This window comes from Zosterops lateralis (genome assembly GCF_965231275.1).
Source record: "Zosterops lateralis genome assembly, chromosome: 3".
In the NCBI taxonomy this organism is placed as follows: domain Eukaryota; kingdom Metazoa; phylum Chordata; class Aves; order Passeriformes; family Zosteropidae; genus Zosterops; species Zosterops lateralis.
In genome coordinates, this window is record NC_139764.1 from 20,233,411 (window position 1) to 20,252,936 (window position 19,526).

General features: G+C 37.0%; 1 protein-coding gene across 4 annotated transcripts in view; it reads left to right on the forward strand.

The window, feature by feature from the left end:
• Nucleotides 1-19,526, forward strand: part of MARK1 (microtubule affinity regulating kinase 1) — a 57,219-nt gene that overhangs the window by 20,228 nt on the left and 17,465 nt on the right. For 2 of the 4 annotated variants that reach the window (XM_083856697.1, XM_083856698.1), the window contains exons 2-9: nucleotides 1,961-2,164; nucleotides 2,767-2,820; nucleotides 9,012-9,060; nucleotides 10,182-10,247; nucleotides 11,198-11,268; nucleotides 12,265-12,321; nucleotides 16,029-16,265; nucleotides 16,355-16,474. In XM_083856697.1, the coding sequence (XP_083712823.1) occupies nucleotides 1,961-2,164; nucleotides 2,767-2,820; nucleotides 9,012-9,060; nucleotides 10,182-10,247; nucleotides 11,198-11,268; nucleotides 12,265-12,321; nucleotides 16,029-16,265; nucleotides 16,355-16,474 (858 nt within the window). Of the gene's footprint in view, nucleotides 1-1,960; nucleotides 2,165-2,766; nucleotides 2,821-9,011; nucleotides 9,061-9,482; nucleotides 9,615-10,181; nucleotides 10,248-11,197; nucleotides 11,269-12,264; nucleotides 12,322-16,028; nucleotides 16,266-16,354; nucleotides 16,475-19,526 lie in introns of those variants that run through there. The other 2 variants (XM_083856699.1, XR_014589504.1) reach the window with 2 other exon arrangements.

Genomic DNA, 19,526 nt, shown 5'->3' on the forward strand with positions numbered 1-19,526 from the left:
TCTAATTCAGTGAGTGAAGAGGCTCAAAGGCTTCTAAAACTTGTTTGTGTAGCACACTGCTGTAGCCCTGGATGGGGTTCTCAGTACAACTGAAATATTCATTGTTAGCACCATACAGATACTGATTTTGCAGGGTGCATTTTTAGGGGAGGCTTTTTTTTTGGGCTGTGGTTTTATCCCATGTGGGACTGGTGTCCGATGCTGAAGGAATGTTTCAAAGCCTGTTTGCCTGGAGCTGCCCTTATGATCTTCTCTTTCAAAGTCCACAGAAAACATATTAATAACGTGCTTCTGAAGAATAAATACTATTACTAGCATGTTATTTCACAGCTGAATAAATTTGTCTGATATACAGAATCTCAACATGCCTGGCTTGCTTGGTTCTCCAGTAATTTGGAAAACAGTTTATCAGTGGGAGTACAATAGTATTTTGTAGAAGGACTCATGCAATGAAAAGACAAACAAAATTATATTTAGGGCTGTTCTCTTGGCCGTAGTGAATAATTAATAATGCTGGAGGTGATGTAAGCAGGGTTGTGCTACATTTGGGAAGAACATTCTAGTTGTGGTATTTTCCTTGTTTTTTCCGGTTGTGTTGCAGCTGTTTGCTACTTTTCCCAATTCCACTACTGCTTGTGTCCTGAAATAATCTTGCCTGGTTCAGTGGGACTGTCTGTAAGCCTGAGTGCTTACAGGAGGGCATTGACTTCAGTCTCCAGCAAATGCACGCTGAAGCTGGAAGTACTGCTTTAAATTCTGGTTGTATGTGAAAATAATTCCATAAGGGAATGATGGATGAGACCAGCACAGCCCAACATAAGGTTGGGTATTGGGAGAAGCAATAAAACTTCAGCTGCCCTTAGACTCTGCTTTCAGCTTAAGGTCAAGGATCTGGGAACAGGCTTGTTAGTACTCTGTACAGAGATAACCACTTTTTAATTGAGGCAGGCAGTAATGGGAAAATATTCAGGTGTCTGTTGGTGCTTTATGTTTAGCTGGGTGTAAGCATGCCTTTCTGGCTACAAATCTAAAAACTGCACTGGGAAGACACTCTCTCTACCTCCAGTATTTGCCAGCCTTCAAAGTCTGTAACTTAAAAGATTAGAAGCTAAATTTTACCTGTTAAACATTTGTACCCATCTGCCACTCTTAGAAAGTATTTGAAATACTGAAACACTTAGCACTCCTTTGACATTTTTCATTACTTTGGTTTCTCCTTGGAAAAATTCCAAGCCCCATCTGTAACTTGCCCCTTATATACTTGGAAGTTAGAGTACAGAAGCACTGCAGATTTCAGTGACTAACATTTAATGTGGGATGATGTGTTGGCATGCATTAAAAATAACTTCCTTTTAGTTCTTCAGACTTTTGAGATTTAAAATATTTTATGTGATCTCATGGAGTTTTAAAGAATAGTTATTTTTAAATAAAGATGTAAGTTAGTTTGCTACTTGAATAAGAACTTAAAAAGATGCAAACATGTTCGGGGAACAAAGCTTACTTGAAGAAAAAAATAGTGTCATTTGACTGAAGAAAGTTAACCAAAAAATAGTGAAACTTTGTTTCTAAATATGCCAAGGTACGAGTATATTTTCTACAGTGTATTTTTAAAAGACTAACTTTGATTATCATTAGACAAATTTATCTGCAGCAGAATGCTATACTGTGTGGTTTGGCATGTTTAAAAATGTCTGTAGTGATTTATAGGTTACTGCCTAGGTATCTGGTGTTGCTTTTGGAGCTGGTAAAATCTTTCTGCAGACTTTTTCATGAGACATGTATTGAACTCTGCCTGAAGGCAGCATTTTCTCCTTAGGCTGCCATCCAGAGTTTTTCAGTTACATTGTAAAAGTTAAATAAATTATTCCCCCTTTACATCTTTTTATGCTTGTGGTCTATTCTGTTGCAATAGTCTAAAATCCAGGTAGCTGAATTCCCAACTCTTTTGTCTGTCTTGCAGCACACCTCTGTGGATGGATACACTGAACCACACATCCAGCCTATCAAATCAAGTAGCAGACAAAACATCCCCCGATGTAGGAACTCCATCACCTCCACAAATGAAGAGCATCCTCACATTGGAAATTATCGCTTACTGAAAACAATAGGAAAAGGAAATTTTGCCAAAGTGAAGCTGGCAAGGCATGTGCTTACTGGAAGAGAGGTAAGCCTTGGGGAAAAAAAAAAAAAAGATTGACAGTCTGGCTTGTTTTCTTTGGCTATCTTTATGATAAGTATTTCTTCTAGAAGCTGTTTCAGGATACAGAAGAAGTTACCTGACATGCCCGAGTTTCTACCTAACCACCCACCCACCCCCTTTTTAAAATGTAGCTTCTTGGTGAAAGGATCAAAATGTTTGTTGTGCATCAAACAGTATTTTGGGTCTGAGAAGGTGTCTGTTCATCTTCATTTCTAAAACTGAAGAGAAATGTATTGATAGGCAGATTTCATTGATATTGGTGATCTGTTAATAGATAAATCTTGTGTTTGGAGGGCCTAGACAAAATAATGTTGTTCAATCCAAACACACAGAAGTATAAAACTCATTCCTTGGTGGCAAAGTTCCAAGTTCCTGCTGGTAAATCTTAATAGGTGAGAGAATTTTGTTTGATGAAATGTATAGAAGTAGACACACATGCATGTTTTAGAGATGCATCAATGCTCTTGCTCACAGAGGTGCAATATATTTTTGTTCAAACTTAATATATTCAAAAATATATTTTTGTTCTGGGTTTAGTAATTCATAGTTTGTTTTTTTTCCCCAAGGTTGCTGTGAAAATAATAGATAAAACCCAGCTAAATCCTACTAGCCTGCAAAAGGTAAGAATAGACCATAACATCTGAAATTCTGTAAACAGCTGAACCACGATCCTTTATTTATTTGACAAAAACATTTGATCCCCTTATCTTGCTAAACAACATTTTGTGTGTGACCTTGGCAGAATGTGGTCTCCCTGCTGTAATGTGCACATACATTTGTCTGAGGGCAGTGACTCCATGTGGTTCCTATCTGAGCTTTGTTGTTTTGCTCTTCCTTCCTCCTCTAGCTTTCCTCTTTGCCAGCAGTAACATTTCTTTCCAATTAGGTATAAAAACAGTTTGTCTACGTGCTAAACCAAGATCTAATGCTGTAAAGGATGGAATTTTCTTGGATTTTTTCCTTTAATGTAGTAATTTTATTTTTTTTGTGGACTTAGAGTACTAACTTCTATTGCTTTAATGGGTTTTTCTACATTTGTCTTTATACTCTTCCAACTTTAATAAAATATTAGCTGAACTCAGGGGACCTGTGGCAATTAGTTTTTGTGCATGGAATTGACAAAATGAGTGAATATAATCAAAACAGTGTTGTTTATGCCTGTAGATAAAAATTCAGAAGTCTTTCATAGACATTGTGATAAGGGTTTTATCAAAACCCTGGGGATTTTTGTTTGGTTTGGATTTTTACTCTTTAACTCTGTGTATGTTTTGTTGTGGCCTAAGCACAGAAATGTTGGAGGATGTCCATTATAAAAATTTGAGGTATTTTTTGTTTACAAATACTAGACTGCTGCTGTCTGTAGCTGTAGAAATGAGAGAAAGACATCAGCTGTTATCTATGGCTGTATTAAATTTTTACAATTTATTTTATTGTGTAACTTTGGTTATGGGGAGTTATAAACAGCTTTGCTTTAATTTTTTTTTTTTTATCTCTTTTATACTTTATTTGCTTTAATGTCTCCTTTGTAGTACTTGAGTGAGTTCCTCTGGATTTTTTTTTTTATTTAACCTGCTGTGCAGTCCATGCAGAAGCTTTGCTGTTAAGTCCTCTATCCTATATTAAGCAAATCTCCTTGCTAATATTTGAGCTAGAGAAGGGGGACCCTCAGAGGCAGCGTGACAGATCATATTGTGGAAATCCTGTGCTGCTTACATAGCTCATTTCCTACCTAGCTTGGTGTTTACACTTGGAGAGCTGGGTTTGTCTCATTGTTGAGCAATGAGAAGCTAAAATATGTTAAAACTTTCTGGAAAAGTAAGCAAGAAAAACTTAGCTTTGGGACAATAGTTTTAATGTTAAGTTGTATTTCATGCAAAAATACTTGATAATAATTCAATAAACCATTCCAAGTATAAATAAGACTTTCATGGCATACAAAAATGCTGTCACACTGCACAAATAGTACATAAAATACTCATGCAATAGGACATGCTGTTATTTGTTTTTTTGAGTGGGAAGCTGGCAACAAGCGAAACAGTGTTAGGTACTGTTAGAAGCAGCTGATAGTAGAACTAAGGATAGACATTTATATTTAGTGATTTAACTGCAATTCCATTCTTCAGTAACTTTTAAATATATTGATCCTATACATCTCCTGCTCACACTGAAAAGTGGGGTAATTTGTTGGTACGATGCTTTCATTTGGAATACATTATAATTTTCAGAAAAAATAATCTTTGTTTTGAAGCTTTATATGTCTTCAGCTGTGACTAAGTGAATGCATATTGATTGCCTGAAAGCTCTTAAGTAAACTTCAGCACAATTTCTGCACAGTCACTGAAGCAACTGTGCATATAAAGCAAATAAGAGTGAGAGGGTGGTTTATTAGCGTGCTTAAGATAATTTCTGTTAGTTTTTAATGGGTCATTTGTGAATTGTAAGTAAAATAATAAAAATTCTATATCTGTTCTATGAAATGAGTCACCCTTTTTTTCTTTCTGCACTGAACTATTACATTTTGTTTCTGATTCTTCATGTACTATTTAGTATCACAGCAATGTGAAGTTTTATAATTTTGTCATCAGACTTATACTGTACAAAGTGCTGTTAAGTGGTTGGGCTTTTTTCTTCAAGGCAGTATGGGGAATGGAAGCAGTGATAGTAGCATTGTGTTAATAGGAACAGACACTTATCTTATGAGGGTTTATAGAGGACACTGGAGTGTGTTAATGGCACAAAAATACCGCTCCTGAGTCTGAACCCATTTGAATTCTCATGGTTGAGAGCGCAGTCTCTAGAATTTCAAAGCTGATAAACTGTATGCAGTTCATAAAAATTTTTAGACCTTCAATCACTACTGATTTTATTAATCAAACAAGACAAATTTGTAGTTATCTTGGGCATGGGGTCATTCACAAAACCATCCCCTTTCCATTCATCAGGGAAGTATGAAGGATACCAAGTGCAAGTCAGTTCTGTTACAGTGCTTGCTATTGACCTAATTAAGTGAAATGAGTCATCATGGCTTCACATGCACCACTCTGTTTTGTAAACAGAAATATTTGAGCACATACTTCACTTGCTCTAAGTGTTATACAAGCTGGGTCTGTAGTTAGTCATGGGTATGAAAGCAAAGTGTTTCATTTCTTAGCTGCTCACCAGTGGCTTTCATGCCCTGTAACGTGGCCAGGGCACTTCAGACCATTATTTCAGCTTGTATCATGGCCTAACATTTGATGACTTAAGTAAGCTGACCTTGTCAATTTTTAATTTTGCTTTCTTGTCCATGCAATGTGATAGTCTTAACTTACAGCATATTTCTCACTCCAGGACCTCTACCTCTTTAAATAGAAAACCCATGTTGAATTAAGGGTTCTGCCTTTCTATTTTGTTTTCAGTTTGTTCAGTATATGGTTACCACTGGTCTCAGTGAGCATCCGTTTAGAACAGAGCTGGCTTTATTGTTGACTTGCAGTCTTGATAGTAACATACTGTACTGACTTAGCTCTTTCCACTGTCACTATTGTAATTTGTTCCCAAATGTAAGTATTTGGGTTTTGTCATAACACAATCTTGTATTAAAATAACTGGTCTATTTTTTGCATATCTGCTACATTGAAAATATTGTCTTCTACTGGCTTCACCAGGGATGTTTCTGAAGCAGCATTCTGTTGCTCTTCCTCAAACTGCTAATGGAGCAGAAGGTGCTTTTTTTCATTAATTTGTTTAATTAGAAAATGATATTTCAGATATGCCCCTTTTAGGGGTCAGCAAGCTTTTTAGTCTTTAAACATGTTTGGAGCCTCTAACTTAAGTTCCTTCTGTTGTTAAAAAAAACAGAACAGAAGCCAAGTAGTGTGGAAGATTTCAAACAATTTCAATATATTACCTATTGAGAGCTGTGCTTCTTTTGCCACATCCCTTCTTAGTAACAGTTTAGAAAGCAGAGCAGCTTTCAAGCACATTTTTCGAAGCAAGACAAAGCCTTGGTTAACTGAATATTTTCAATTTGATTGTAGTAACTTAAAACTGTAAATCTTAAACATGGATATCAATCTGCCAGCAAGTAGAAATGTTATTAATGGTGTGGCAAATCTTTGCTTTCTGCAGTTTGTGCCTTGGAAAATTAGGCTGGAAGCACAGGAAACAGTTTTTCAAGTCTTTCAATTTTTTGCTAACTACTGATTTTAGGAACAATACAGTGCTGGCTGTCTCTTTCTATAAGTGAAGCTTTTGAATCTGCAGCTTTCCAACAAGGAGATGCTTGTTGAAGTGCTTTTTTTTGAATGGTGGCACTTCTTAAAGAATGAAGAGTGGTCCTATAAATACGTGGAGGGGGGGAGGAGAGACAAGTCAGGGAGCACTTACACTTTCTGAGAGAAGGACGCTGCTGCTCAGGAAAATACAGATGTGTCTGAATTCTGAAAATGCTGGTTTTTGTCAATAAAAAGATCATCCTGCAGCAGGTTGTCTTGTCCTCAGAGAGGAACAAATACCACTGTTCTGTCCAGATTTTTATGAATTTAACTTGGCTTGGTAGGAAATAACTGTGGCCTTTTTGCTTAAATAGCTCTATATGCAAAGGAAGAGATGCATTCTGAGTGTTATTGAGGGTTGTAGTGGCTATTGTTTAGAGGTGTTTATATGTGTAAATACATCATTATTGACATTGCAAGTGTTAATGACCAACATGCTTCTGCATGGGGAAAGCGTGGGGGAGGGGATTTATCTCAAAGTAGTGCTTCGTGGAATGCAGAGATGCAATGTAAAATAATATCCTCAAATACTGTTAAGGCTTTTATTCAGAAATTCTTGTGGAATGAAATTTCATGTCACCGTAAAACCAATTTGAATCTTAAGCCAATTAGTGAACTTGTAAATCTTGTCAGAATATTTAATAGAATTATGCACATCTTGGTTTATTTTTCAATGCCTACATGCTTTGTATTAAATATAAAATTGTGAGAGTTAAAATTATTTTCTATAGAAGTCTCATATTTTAATCATACTTATGAAGGTGTGTGTTCATTGCTGTACCTTTATACCAGCATTAGTAGTTTCAAGTTATGAAATAGGTTTCCAGTCTTTTGGGAGGAACTGATTTTCCACATACCTGCTTAGAAGCTCCTTTTGATGCTGTACTATCCATTGGATTAGATTTGTTAGCTTCTGATTAGTTTGTATTGATTTAGCTGAGAAATTTATTCTTGTGCAACAAATTCCAATACTTAGGAAAACAGCCAGTTCACAAAGAACATCCTGGTTTGGTATTTTTTCTTAGCAGTGACTGATTTTATGAGGAAAAGATATTTGCTGAAGCTAATTCTGCTGCATAATGTTACATACCCTTGTTTTCTGTTTTAGACGTAAGCAAACTGCATCTGTTCATATTTGCTCAGAGAAATGCTTTTGTAGTCCTTACTTCCCTCTGAAATTATTTTAATGGCAGTTATAAGGCAAGTGCATAGTAACTAGTGTGAAATACTTAAATAATGCAAGTATAATTCTGTAATATTATTACTTTGAGCTGCAGTAATCATACTTCATCAAAATCTGATTTCCAGTAAGACATTGCTCTGTAGTCTTAACTTGCAGAATAAATGCAAAATTTCAGAAATCTAAGATACACTAAAGTGCTACTCTTTGGGGAGCTATTTGGTCTCTGGCTTGAATCACTGTACCCTTTTGCAAGGGTTACATCTGATCAAATGGGACTAATTTTGAAAATAGAGGGTGGGATGTCTCTGAGACATCAGAGACACGAAACTGCAACGGCACAGTTAATGTGTTAAGCACAGTTTCTCTCTAAGGAGGACTCTAGTGCTAAGCTGTTTCCAAAATATCTAAGCATTACACTGAGGAGTGAGCATTTCTTCATTTATTTCAGCATCCTACATTAGCCCAATAAGGTACTCAGAAGTGTGCAGCACAGTAAACAAGGGCTATGCTGTTCAATTAAACATGCCTATCAGTGTTGCCAGCCTCACGTACACAGCACCAAACTACATAGACATTTTTGATTTCTTTAATTTGCCTTTCCTTTGAGCCCCTAGGTTAGTCTTGATGCATCTCTAATTAATTAAAGCCATGAATGTAGAAATTTAAGAGCAATAACCTCTTTGTTATTAAAAAAAAATTGTATTAAGTATATATATTAAGGGCTTTAAGTTTGTCCAGTTTTTTATAATTACGTGATTCAGTGTCATACAGCAGGCTTTCAGCAATTATAAATCTTCAGGACTTGCAGAGGGAGAGAGGGGGCTTTGCTGATGCTTGTGACCAATGTAAAATTTGGTAGTTGTGGGAAAAGCAAACTTGCCTGCTTCACCTCTGTGGAGCAGCAGGATTTGGAGGGTGCTATAATTCCCGGTGTCTGATTCCATTTGAAATCTGTGTGTGACTTTTCTCTAGTGCTACACTTTGTACTTCCACCTGCAGTTTCGATGTGTTCAGGGTGGTTGGCTGAGCTTGCCAGCCACCAAAGAAATCAGAGAGAGTGAATACTTGTGTGAACAGTCTGTGGGGTTTGGTCAATGTGAAACTCCAGAAAGGGCTGTGCAAGTTTGTGTCTGTTGGCATAAAGCTTAAAAATTAGTCTGATTTTGGTATGTAGTTATTTGTAGTGGTTGTATTTATGTCATACATAAGATGTAGATTATGTTTTCTGGAGTTCACTGCACTATATTTATTTTATGCTAATGCTACTTTCTGTGGCCTTTTCTGTCTTCTTTTTGACATTTAAAATTGCATATCTTGTGTAATTTTTCCCTAATAAACACGTTCTAAGGAAATTGTCCTGCTTCCTTGACAGTTGTTTCGAGAAGTGCGAATAATGAAGATTCTGAATCATCCCAATATTGGTAGGAGCCCTGCATTTCTGCAGACTTTTTTTATGTTACACTGTTTACATTTTATTCTATTTGGCTGTAGTTGAATGTTTTGCTGTTAAACTTTTTTTGAAGCTAATAGGACAGTAAGCATCCAGTGAATGCTTCATTGTGTCACCTCCTTTATTGACTCTGCTTGTATCAAGAATTTTGCCCAGAGGAGGTAAACTGCTCAGTCCAGGAAAGCCTTACACAGAGTAGGAGATAGGAGCTCTCTGGTCTGTCAAGTACCCCATCTCCCTCTTCTATTGAAATTATTCTTGAGATCCAAAAGCATGAGTTTCTCAGGTGAGAGTAGCAGAACTCCACTAGTTCAGTCTAGGAAAGACTCCTGCTGACTGATATTTCCAGAAAATTAGAATTACCAAGTATGTAATTTTCCCTTTCTGCTTTAGTTCTTTCACCTACCCCACAGCTTCAGGGCCCTACTTTGTGATGACAATTCTTCTGGCTGAGGAGGGCTGGACAGTCTTGTTCCAGAGACAGTTAATGGTCCTGAATCGGCCAGAGGGCTTGTTGCATACAAGGTATGGACGAGGTGTACAAGTTACTACGTGCTAGGCACTCCCTTCTCATCCCTTAAATTGTTTGTTGCTTTTTCAGCATTCATAGCTTCTGCTGGTTTTTGTTTTCTTGGGGGTGGTGGGGGTGTGTTTGTTTTAAATGAGTGGTTATATTGAAATCTGAGGAAAGTGAGACTTTAACATTTCTGGTATCCACTTGGTTTTTGGTTGGTCAGAATCTCAGATTTCTGACTGTGAGCAGTTTGCTAGCAAAACAGGGGAGGTTTGTATGATCTTAAGTTAAGTCTGTGTCAAATTAAACACTAATTTCAGCATGAACTTGTTTGTACAGTGTGCGTAAACTTCTGAGAAAATTGTGAATTAATATGCTTTATTATCAACTGTGATTTAGAAATTAATTTTTGGTCTTTTTCCCCCCTTTGAAAGAATGCTAACCTAAAGGATTTAAAGTTCATATATTATTTTGCATTATCACTGGCCATAAATTATACTCATTCCACGAGTATAATTGTTTGTTTGTGCTGTGCTTTTACTCCTGGCTGCAATCTCTCTCATTCATTTTTCTTGCAGTAAAATTATTTGAAGTTATTGAGACTGAAAAGACGTTGTATTTGGTAATGGAATATGCCAGTGGGGGTAAGTGGATTCTGAAATGTACATTAAGGGTAAACTGAAATGCCAGTTGCATGCCTAGAAACGCTTTAAGGATTTAATGGGTTATTCCAATCTGGCCTTCTGAGCAGTCCCAGCAGACCTCCCAGGGCAGGATTTCTTGACTCTGTTAAGTAACCTCTTAGGTTTGTGCTTGAAGGTAAGTTCCCATTCTGAGGTTCATGCTGCAGTATCAAGAGATAATCTGGCACAGATTCTGGCAAAAACTCTGCACTGGTATTTATCTGCTATTTTTAGGCGAGCGCTGGTGCCTCATTTTATCTTGCAAATGTGTGCCAAAGCACTTGAGGAGGCAGATTCGCGGATGGGAATCAGTCACACAGGAAGGGGAACCAGCAGGCTCATAGTGAGAGGGATGGCAAGTGCCTGCTGGAGAAGCTGCTTAGCATCTGAATGGGAAACGTTTGAATGTGGGAAGAGAATCCAGCACAGCCAGTGACCAGCTAGGAAAGGCTGCTGTCAGACAGTGCAAAGATGAGAATCTGAAAGGCATTTGAGCAGCTTTATTAAGAAAAGAACAAGAGGGAATAAACAGAAATAATATAAATAACATTAAGTGAGGCCTCTAAAGATGTGAAAACAAATCTGGTGCATAAGTTGCCTCATTCCCAATGTGTCTTTATACATGTTATGAATATTTTTCGTTATTGATTCTGTTTGTTTCACAATGGTGAAGTAAATTTGTTTTAAAATTTGAAGAAACCTTAATATGAATGGTTCCATTTTTACTTAGTTATTTGTCTGAACGAAATCCAATGCAAAAAGTCAAAAGGAGTTTTTCTTGGCTGCTTCTATTTCCTTTCCCTTCAAGAAGAGGTAGCAGCATGGGGTGTGTGTTGTTTTCAAGCATGTTTTGATTGTGTGTGATAGTAAAAAAAAACATAATACTGCTGTTTTGTCCTTGTCATGATCAGGAGAAGTGTTTGACTACCTAGTTGCACATGGAAGAATGAAAGAGAAAGAGGCTCGTTCAAAATTCAGGCAGGTATGAAATTAGTGTGTTCATCCTTTCGTTTTTGTTTCCATTTATGTTGTTTTCAGATAGATGTGAGTGTGAGCAAACTTCTTTTATTAAAAAAAAAAAATTGTATTGGTAATGTTTATTAAAGCTGCAGTGGAAAAAAAGAATCCCAGAAGAGAAAAATACCTGCTTCCTACATACTGTCTAAAAAGAGTAAAATTGTTTTACATTTTCTTTTAGTCAGTGTTCCTCAGGGTCACTTTTTAAAATTGTGACTCACTTGGGTTTAAATCCTTTTCTGAATTTTTTAGAACTTTGCAGCTGTTCTATGTAGAAATGTTGATATGATGACAGGTACTGCTGTGTCATGTCATGCTGTTTTGTATGAAGGCTATTCTGTAGCAGGCTTTCATACTCTTATTACAGACTTTCATATTTTAATCCATTTCTTACCCTGGTTTTAGTGATTGTTTTGGAAAAGCTGTAATCAGATAAATATATTTAAGTTTGGTGTTTTTCAAAATTAAGTTATATAATTAACATTTAAAGAAACTGCTTTTAACTTGCTGTTTCAGACTTGGTTTTTGTTGTACATGTGAAAGACATTAAAGTGTTGAATGAATTGTTCTGCTAGGGATGAATTGCAAAGATATACAGTTGATATTTTAGAAGATAAAATCTGAGCTGACATATCTCAATACTGGCTTGAAGGGTAGATTAATTTCAATAGTTATTGCTATTGGATGATTTGCATTAAAAAATAGGTTTCTCCAATTATCTTAAGTGGTATGTATTAAACTTTTTAGTAGGAAAATGAGCTGCTTATAGGGACTTTCTAGTTTTAGTATTTAAGATTTAATGAAAGAAACTTAGATTAATCTTTTTTAAGATAAATGCTTTATTCATTTCTTACATTCTAGTGAATCAGAATCATATCAGGAAACAAAATTACTAAATTATATGCAAAAACTTTTAGTGAAGTTGAAATAAAGTATTTCACTGATCATTTTGGTGTTTCAGATTGTGTCTGCGGTACAGTATTGTCATCAAAAATGCATAGTTCATCGTGATCTTAAGGTAGGTTGTTACTTATTTTATTTTTTGCTGCCTATCATACAGACCTAATTTCATTCTGTATATTAGTCCTTGCCACTGCCAGTGAATTCCTCAAGCATGTGAATGAGGGAAGTATCACTTGTATTTTATTCTCAATTTCCTGAAGCACAAAAATAATGTAGCTTGCCTCTTGGAACAGGGGAGAGACAAGAATAGAACATGTGTTACTTTCATTCCAGTTTTGGCTTTTAGAAAAAAAAAATGCTCTCCAAAGAATTATACCTGCTGTCATGCTGGTATCTACACAGTGAAGCTGCAGAAGAGCAATTGATACCAGCCATCACTACTTAATTAAAATATTTTCAGTAAAAGTATATTGCAAGGATGTATAAAACAGTCTTTCCTTAGTGATTTATAAGAAATATATTAAGTTTGAATTTGTGGTTTATAGCCTAATGTTTTCGTTTGGGCAGGAAAAATCAATTAAGGGTAAACAGAAATCAGTTGAATTTTTTTTTTTGATTCCTTCTAGTAATCTATCTGTATAAACCACCAGACCATATTAAGAGTACAAATGCAAGTACAACCTAGGCCCTGCCTGAAGTTGTCTTCATGCCAAGTTTAGGTATCATGGGACTTGGACATCGTCTTCACCCACTTAAAAGCTGTCTTGTGCTGTTGCTTTGATGTCTTTGAACATTTACAAAGAAAATACTGGTGTAGGTTCTTTCTTACTAATGTATCTGAATACTTGTGAAAAGCTGAGATTGAATAATTCCTCAGAGTTTTTTTCACCAGTATCTTTTATCTTTTAATGCACTGCAGTGTTCTTTCAATCTCATTCTTAAAAATTTGTTTCCTCGTACCTATCAATCTGCCGGCTCCTGGATGTGCACATGAGAATGGAAAATAAATACCTCCTTTTCTGCTGAGTTGTCACTGCCCCAGGAGTGTTGTCATCTGATGGTGGAGGTGCTGCCCAGCACTCTGAAGTCAAAATGCAAGGAAGGAAAAGGGCTGGATCTCACTGAAATCTTGATTTAAAAAAATTCCTCCATATCTTGCCAGACTGTGAATGTTTTGTCAAGCTCTCTGGAGCTTACTCTGCAGCCACTGCTGCTGAGCTTTGCAGAAGCCTGCACTCAGGGACTTCTTGGCCAGCCAGGATAAGCCCTTCACTGATTCTCTTGATCCCACACTCAGCTGGGAGTAGGGAGCCAGCCATCTCCTCATGATTATCCAGCTCTGGCTCCTCCAGCCCAGCTATGTGCCTGAATCTTGCTGCATTAACCCCTGCAGTTACTCAGCATCCTGCATCTTGCTTTCTCCCAGAGCCCCTTAGAACCTCCACCTCTCTGTCATTTCTTACTTCCATAGCACACACACACCTCACAGGTTGTGCTCTCAAGCTTATGCAAAACAGCTTTGCAGCATTCACACAGGGAACTACCTGCCACGAGGAGTCTGCTACTGATCTCCTCCCTGTTTGCAAGACAGCCAGGCAGGCTCCAAAATAACTTTTATTTGATTTTTTTTTTTTCTCTCTCTGTCTTCTCTTGGCTATGGAGTTATGCTAGACTCATTTGAAAAGTTCAGAGTAAAGTGTGATTGAGAGCCAGTCAGCCTAGCTGATGAAAAATAAATTCTCCAAAGGAAAAAAGGCTAAATGTGTGGCTTTGAGGGGGTGTTCTTGCTTCATCTCTTCTTTCCAAGTGATATGACATCTCTCTCTCATTTAAAACTCTTTTCATGGAGCTGCAGAGAAGGGAGAAGTAAGTTTAAAGTGGTGTCTGCATCTCATCTGCTTCTGTTGACTCTCTATGTTATCAGCTCATTTTGCAATTGATACTGCAGCACAACAAGGCAGAGGTTTAGCAGCACTTTGGATATTTTTGATAAGACTTCTTGGTTTTAATAACAGCCAGAAAGTCTTATCAAAAGACTCTTATTTACAAGTTATTTCAGACTAAACTGGAGAGATGTGTAAGAAAATACACAAGTTTGTCTAGGCTCTTCTGGTTAGAAAAATTGTCTTCTTGTTACTTTGTAATTATAAACAACTTGTGTAGAAAGGGCTGTAACCAATTCCAGCTTTGTGATCCTGTGATGCAAAGAACTTACCTTTTCAGTTCATGCTTTTTGCTCTGAACATGTAATCAACAAGAGCATCATCTTTCTATTTGGCATACTAAAAAGGTCTTTTGGTGTTCTTGGTTGAAATCAGGAACCTGAAAGCACTTGCCATAGGGCACTTGGGTGGCAGAGTACTGTTGAGCTAGGAGAACTATTGTAATCACAGAGCAGCTGCACTGACAGTGCTGTTTTCACCACAAGGAAAATGAAGTCTTTGTGAAGTAGTGTAGAAGGCTGTCAGATCTGGAAAACAGCGCTATGAGTCTGTCTGCAGGCACATCAGCTGGAACCAGCTGGGATTACAGGTCATGAATTGGAAAAATAAAATATTTTCCAGGATAGAGTTTGTAAAAATGGGCTGTATTTTACTCCTGATAAAAGCTAAATTCTTTGGCTTGATATACTGATAGATAATTGTCTCTTGTTCTGTTCACTGAATATAAGTGAAATTATTAAAAATAAACTCAAACAAACCCAGGTAAAATCATGTTTACCCTTTTAATCAAATCAGCTGACAATTAGATTGCTGCTTCTCGGATTGTGAGTTGAAACATTTTTATATTTTCTGGGCTCAATTCTGAGCACAGCATCTGATGAGGAATGTCTCTTTGCTATAAAACTGTTGTTTGCTATAAAACTCTGCTTGGGTTAATATCTGACCTCCTGTTGTAAAAGCAGGATTCTTCCACTGCTTGGTGCTGTCTTCTGTTGCTGACATGCAGATCAGGAGCTGGGACCCAGTTAGATCAATAAACATTGCCCACTTCTGCTGCACTCTGTGCACAGCATCCTTCTCAAGTGATTTGAGAAATCACTTTATTCCCCCAATAATTTATTAGTATTTCTGTAACTTCACCATTTTAATCTTCTTACCTGCTTACAATACTAAATATAAAATACTGTTTACTGACACTCCAGGTACCTGTGCACTTGCATCTATGTATATGTGATGCATTGCATTCACATGATTGCTGCACAGGCATTAATCTTAGATGTATAGGGTACATTCTGTGTGAAAAGAATTAAATACTTGAGTGCTGACACCTTGGTGTTGCTGAAGCAAACTAATAATAAAAGAGAGAGGATTTTTTGGTACAGAATGTTAAGGTACAGCATGTAGCTTGAAGTGTTTCATCTTAGAAGCAGAAGGTATCGTCTTAAGTCTTAAATTCCTTCTAACATTTAGTCTGCCATAATGGTAGATGATGTCTAGGATTAGATTTACTCTCCTTGGCATCAGAAATTGGCATGAAGCTGTCAAAGGCTTCAGCTGCTATTCTGAGATGTCTAGATACTTTGCTCCAAAGCTGAACTAAGTTATTTCTTCCAGAAAATAAAATGTTCATCGTTGATTCACTAGCTGACTTGTAAGTTTGTTTAGCTGCTTTTAATAATTATATTTTCTTGAGTAACCGTTGCTGATTTTCAGTCCTTGTAACGTACGTGGGGGGATTAGTTTCTTCTATTCTGCAAGAAGGAGGCAGATGGTGAACCGTTTTAGAAAAAAACATTTTTGTATTTATTGATAAATGATATATTGTACTATATATATTTATACTTACTCTGATACAAAACTTGTCTTATTTTCCTCTTAGGCAGAAAACCTTCTACTTGACTCAGATATGAACATAAAAATTGCAGACTTTGGGTTTAGTAACGAGTTCACGGTCGGTAACAAACTGGACACATTTTGTGGCAGCCCGCCTTACGCCGCCCCGGAGCTTTTCCAAGGGAAGAAATACGACGGCCCCGAAGTGGATGTGTGGAGCCTTGGGGTGATTCTGTACACACTAGTGAGCGGATCACTGCCATTTGATGGTCAGAATCTAAAGGTACAGTTACAGCATGAATGCTGGGCTTCTGCTGGCATTAAATCTTCTGTGTCGTCAGGAGCTCACCTTTTAAAACTCTTATTTTACAGGAGCTGAGGGAGCGAGTGCTGAGGGGGAAGTACCGCATTCCATTCTACATGTCCACAGACTGTGAAAATCTACTGAAGAAGCTACTAGTGCTGAATCCAATAAAACGAGGCAGCTTGGAAGTAAGTCATTTTGTCTTAGAAAAAAGGGAGTTCAAATTAAGAAAGAATAAAATACAACAGTTGCTTGAGAATTCTTAATTTTTCAGGATAGATACTTCCTTCCTGTTGTAAGGGCCCAAAAGTCTTGTTTAAAAAAAAAAAAAAAAAGGAGGAAATGTCCCAGAAACACTGCAGCTTGAAAATAGAAAGTGTTAATCAATGAAAATCTAACCTTAATTGCAGCTGACTAACGACTAAATTAAGAGCATTTCAAAGTGCAAACTGTTCCCACTTGTTTCAGTCAGATAATGGAACTAGTTCAAAATCTGTGGAAAGCGGGACAAGATTGTAAATATCTTCCCAGAGTTTTTCAGAAAAACAAGACCAGCAGCAGGCAGTACCATAAGCTTTTTCAATTGGCCATTTTCATGACTTCTTAAAAAGGTACAAGAAGCATAACTAGCTGATGGAAAAGAGTGCGGAGTTTTTTTGTTTTAGTGCCATAATACATGTAAACACTAAGAACTCTGTGAATGATAAACTAATAATGGCTAGTTATTACTGTTCAAGCCTTTTTTCTCCCTTTTCTGGTAGCTTTGTTTCTGAGTAGCTGGAAAATTTATCTATATAATAATTCCTGCTCTGTCCCTCAGGTAAAATCTGTTTTGGGGATTTCTAATGAGTTATGATTGTTGTTAGTGAATTAGATTTTCTTTTTATTAGATGTGGAAAATATCTGTGCACAACTGGTAAGGTGTCTAAAAGGTTCAGTGTTTTTTAAGGGGGTTTTGTTCAGGATTGTTGTATTGGACAGTACTTGCTGCATAGCTGATATTTAACAAATAATTGGTGTAGAATTCACTCTAAAAGCTGCCTGGTTCTATTGTGTGAATTCTTTAGCAGGAGGAATTTTTTTAAATAACATCTGCTTACCATAGAGATGAAAGTAGAGCGGAAGATAAATAGAATACTTTTAAAATAGTATTTGCATGAGTTAATCACTAGTGACTTTTGTTTCATCTTTCTACACATACTTGTGCAGGAGTGGATGTGTTCCAGAGAATAAATCCCACTTAAGCAGCCTTTTGTTTCTAGTGGCATGACTTATGCTTCCTGGCATGGAGGCTACCTGTGCAGGGAAGCATGCACTCACTGAGCTCTGTCTGCATGCACATTCCAAGCTGATACTGGTTTATGGCTTTTTATAAATAGTTTTAAGTAGAATAAAGTCTGTGCTAATGAGAATAGTGAATGATAGCTTCTGCTTTACTGATACATGCTCATTAGTTCTGTGATTACTAATTTATGTCTAAAGGACATAATGATAAGAGAGTAGTCACTTCAAAGGTCACTGTTTACCTGTGTCGTGTTTAGGTTTTAGGGAAGTAGTTTTTTCTTTTATTGAATTTTGCTCCAGATTTTCAGCAGTTTCTCTTCAAATCTAATTTCACTTTCATTCTAGGTAGTGTAGTGTTATCCAGTTCTTGTAAAATTCCTTCCTGGAGAGAGGTGTTGGATAGCAGCCTCACTGAAAGGCCGAGGTTGTCACAGTGTGTGGAAGAGAGCAAGTAAATGTGTGTGACTGAGGGTCTTGAGCTAGTTCCAAAAATACTGATAACTGACATTGATCAGTGTGCTAACCTGAGGGGAGAGAGAGAGGCATCACAACCTTTTTTTTAAAAGGAATATTCCTGAAATCACATTTGCCGAATTAAAGAGTGTGGTATGTGGTTTGGAAAGAAATCTGTCTGAACACTTCTAAAAATACATGTTTAGAATGAAAGTATAAATTAGTTGGAAGCTTCTAAAAGTGGAAAGACAACGTCATCTTAGATGGTGAGGATTTTCTTGTGCTTTGCCTTTTGATTATTTGCTCAGTCCCAGCCATACATCATCTCAGTTCCCATGCATATTTTTGGCAGACCATCCAAAAGGATGTTTGTCAGTGACATCGTCATCAAAGCTGAGATCCACGCAAGATCAGCACCGTATGGGTTAGGCTTAGCACTTGTCCTGTGGCAAAGACCAGGCAAATCCTTATTAAAATGGTTCCTCTAGACTTTTTCATTGTTGCAGCTGAGAAGAAACATTTCAGAAACTAGAAAATGTTGATATAAACCAGTAAATCTTTCCAGGAAGAGGTGGGGGAAATATACTGTCAGAAAATATCTCTTAACTGTCAGGATTTTGAAAAATTCCTCTTTCCCTCTCCCCTACTCTTTTAATTCTTTTGCATAGTGTTGCTCTGAAATCCCTCCAGAGCAGATTTATCATTACAGAGTGTAATAAGTCAAAATTATTTTGACACAGACAGGACTTGAGCCAGACCAGATTTTCATTAGTTTTCCTGAAAATCGAGGAAAAACTCATCAATAATATCTAGCTGGTTGAAATTTAGTTTGGGTTGACGTTTAAGAAATACAGTTTGGGTCAGATTTCTAAATATTCTGATTTCTAAATAGCTGCTGTTTAATCAGCTGACTGAAAGCCCAGCAGAACTTACACAAATGTAGTATTGATCCTGGAATTGGATTGTTTGTGTCGCTTCAAAATGCTTGATTGTAAGAGCCTGTTTAAGAGTTGTACAATAACTCAGTGTGCCTCTGAGATAATGTATTTAAAAGTCAGAAGCCAGCAGAAATGTAGATATTTAACAGATGGAAACAGAGAGCAGATTACATTGAACTCTAGATCCACCTACTGAAGAGACATGAAAAATTGTAAGTGGGAATTTTCAGGCTTGCCTGTTTATTCAAGAAAGGGAGGTAGAATTTGAGCAGTAATTTGTCATCCACTTCATCGTGCTTAAACTTCATATTTATTTAACAGTATCTTTAAAAAACTGTGGTTGCAGAGACTGCATAGTACTCTTTGGAGAGGCTCTCCTGTTCCTGCTAGGCTACAACTACATAACCCAAGTCTGTTGTCAGATTTGTGCTCTGTGTGTCAGAAATGCAGTATAGCAGTATGTGTTCACAATCCCTCCCTTTTTATCCCCTCAAAAGCCAAAAAATCAATTCCATGATAGAACAAATCTTTAAGTGTTATTGTCAGCAAAATGTTAATTGGCACA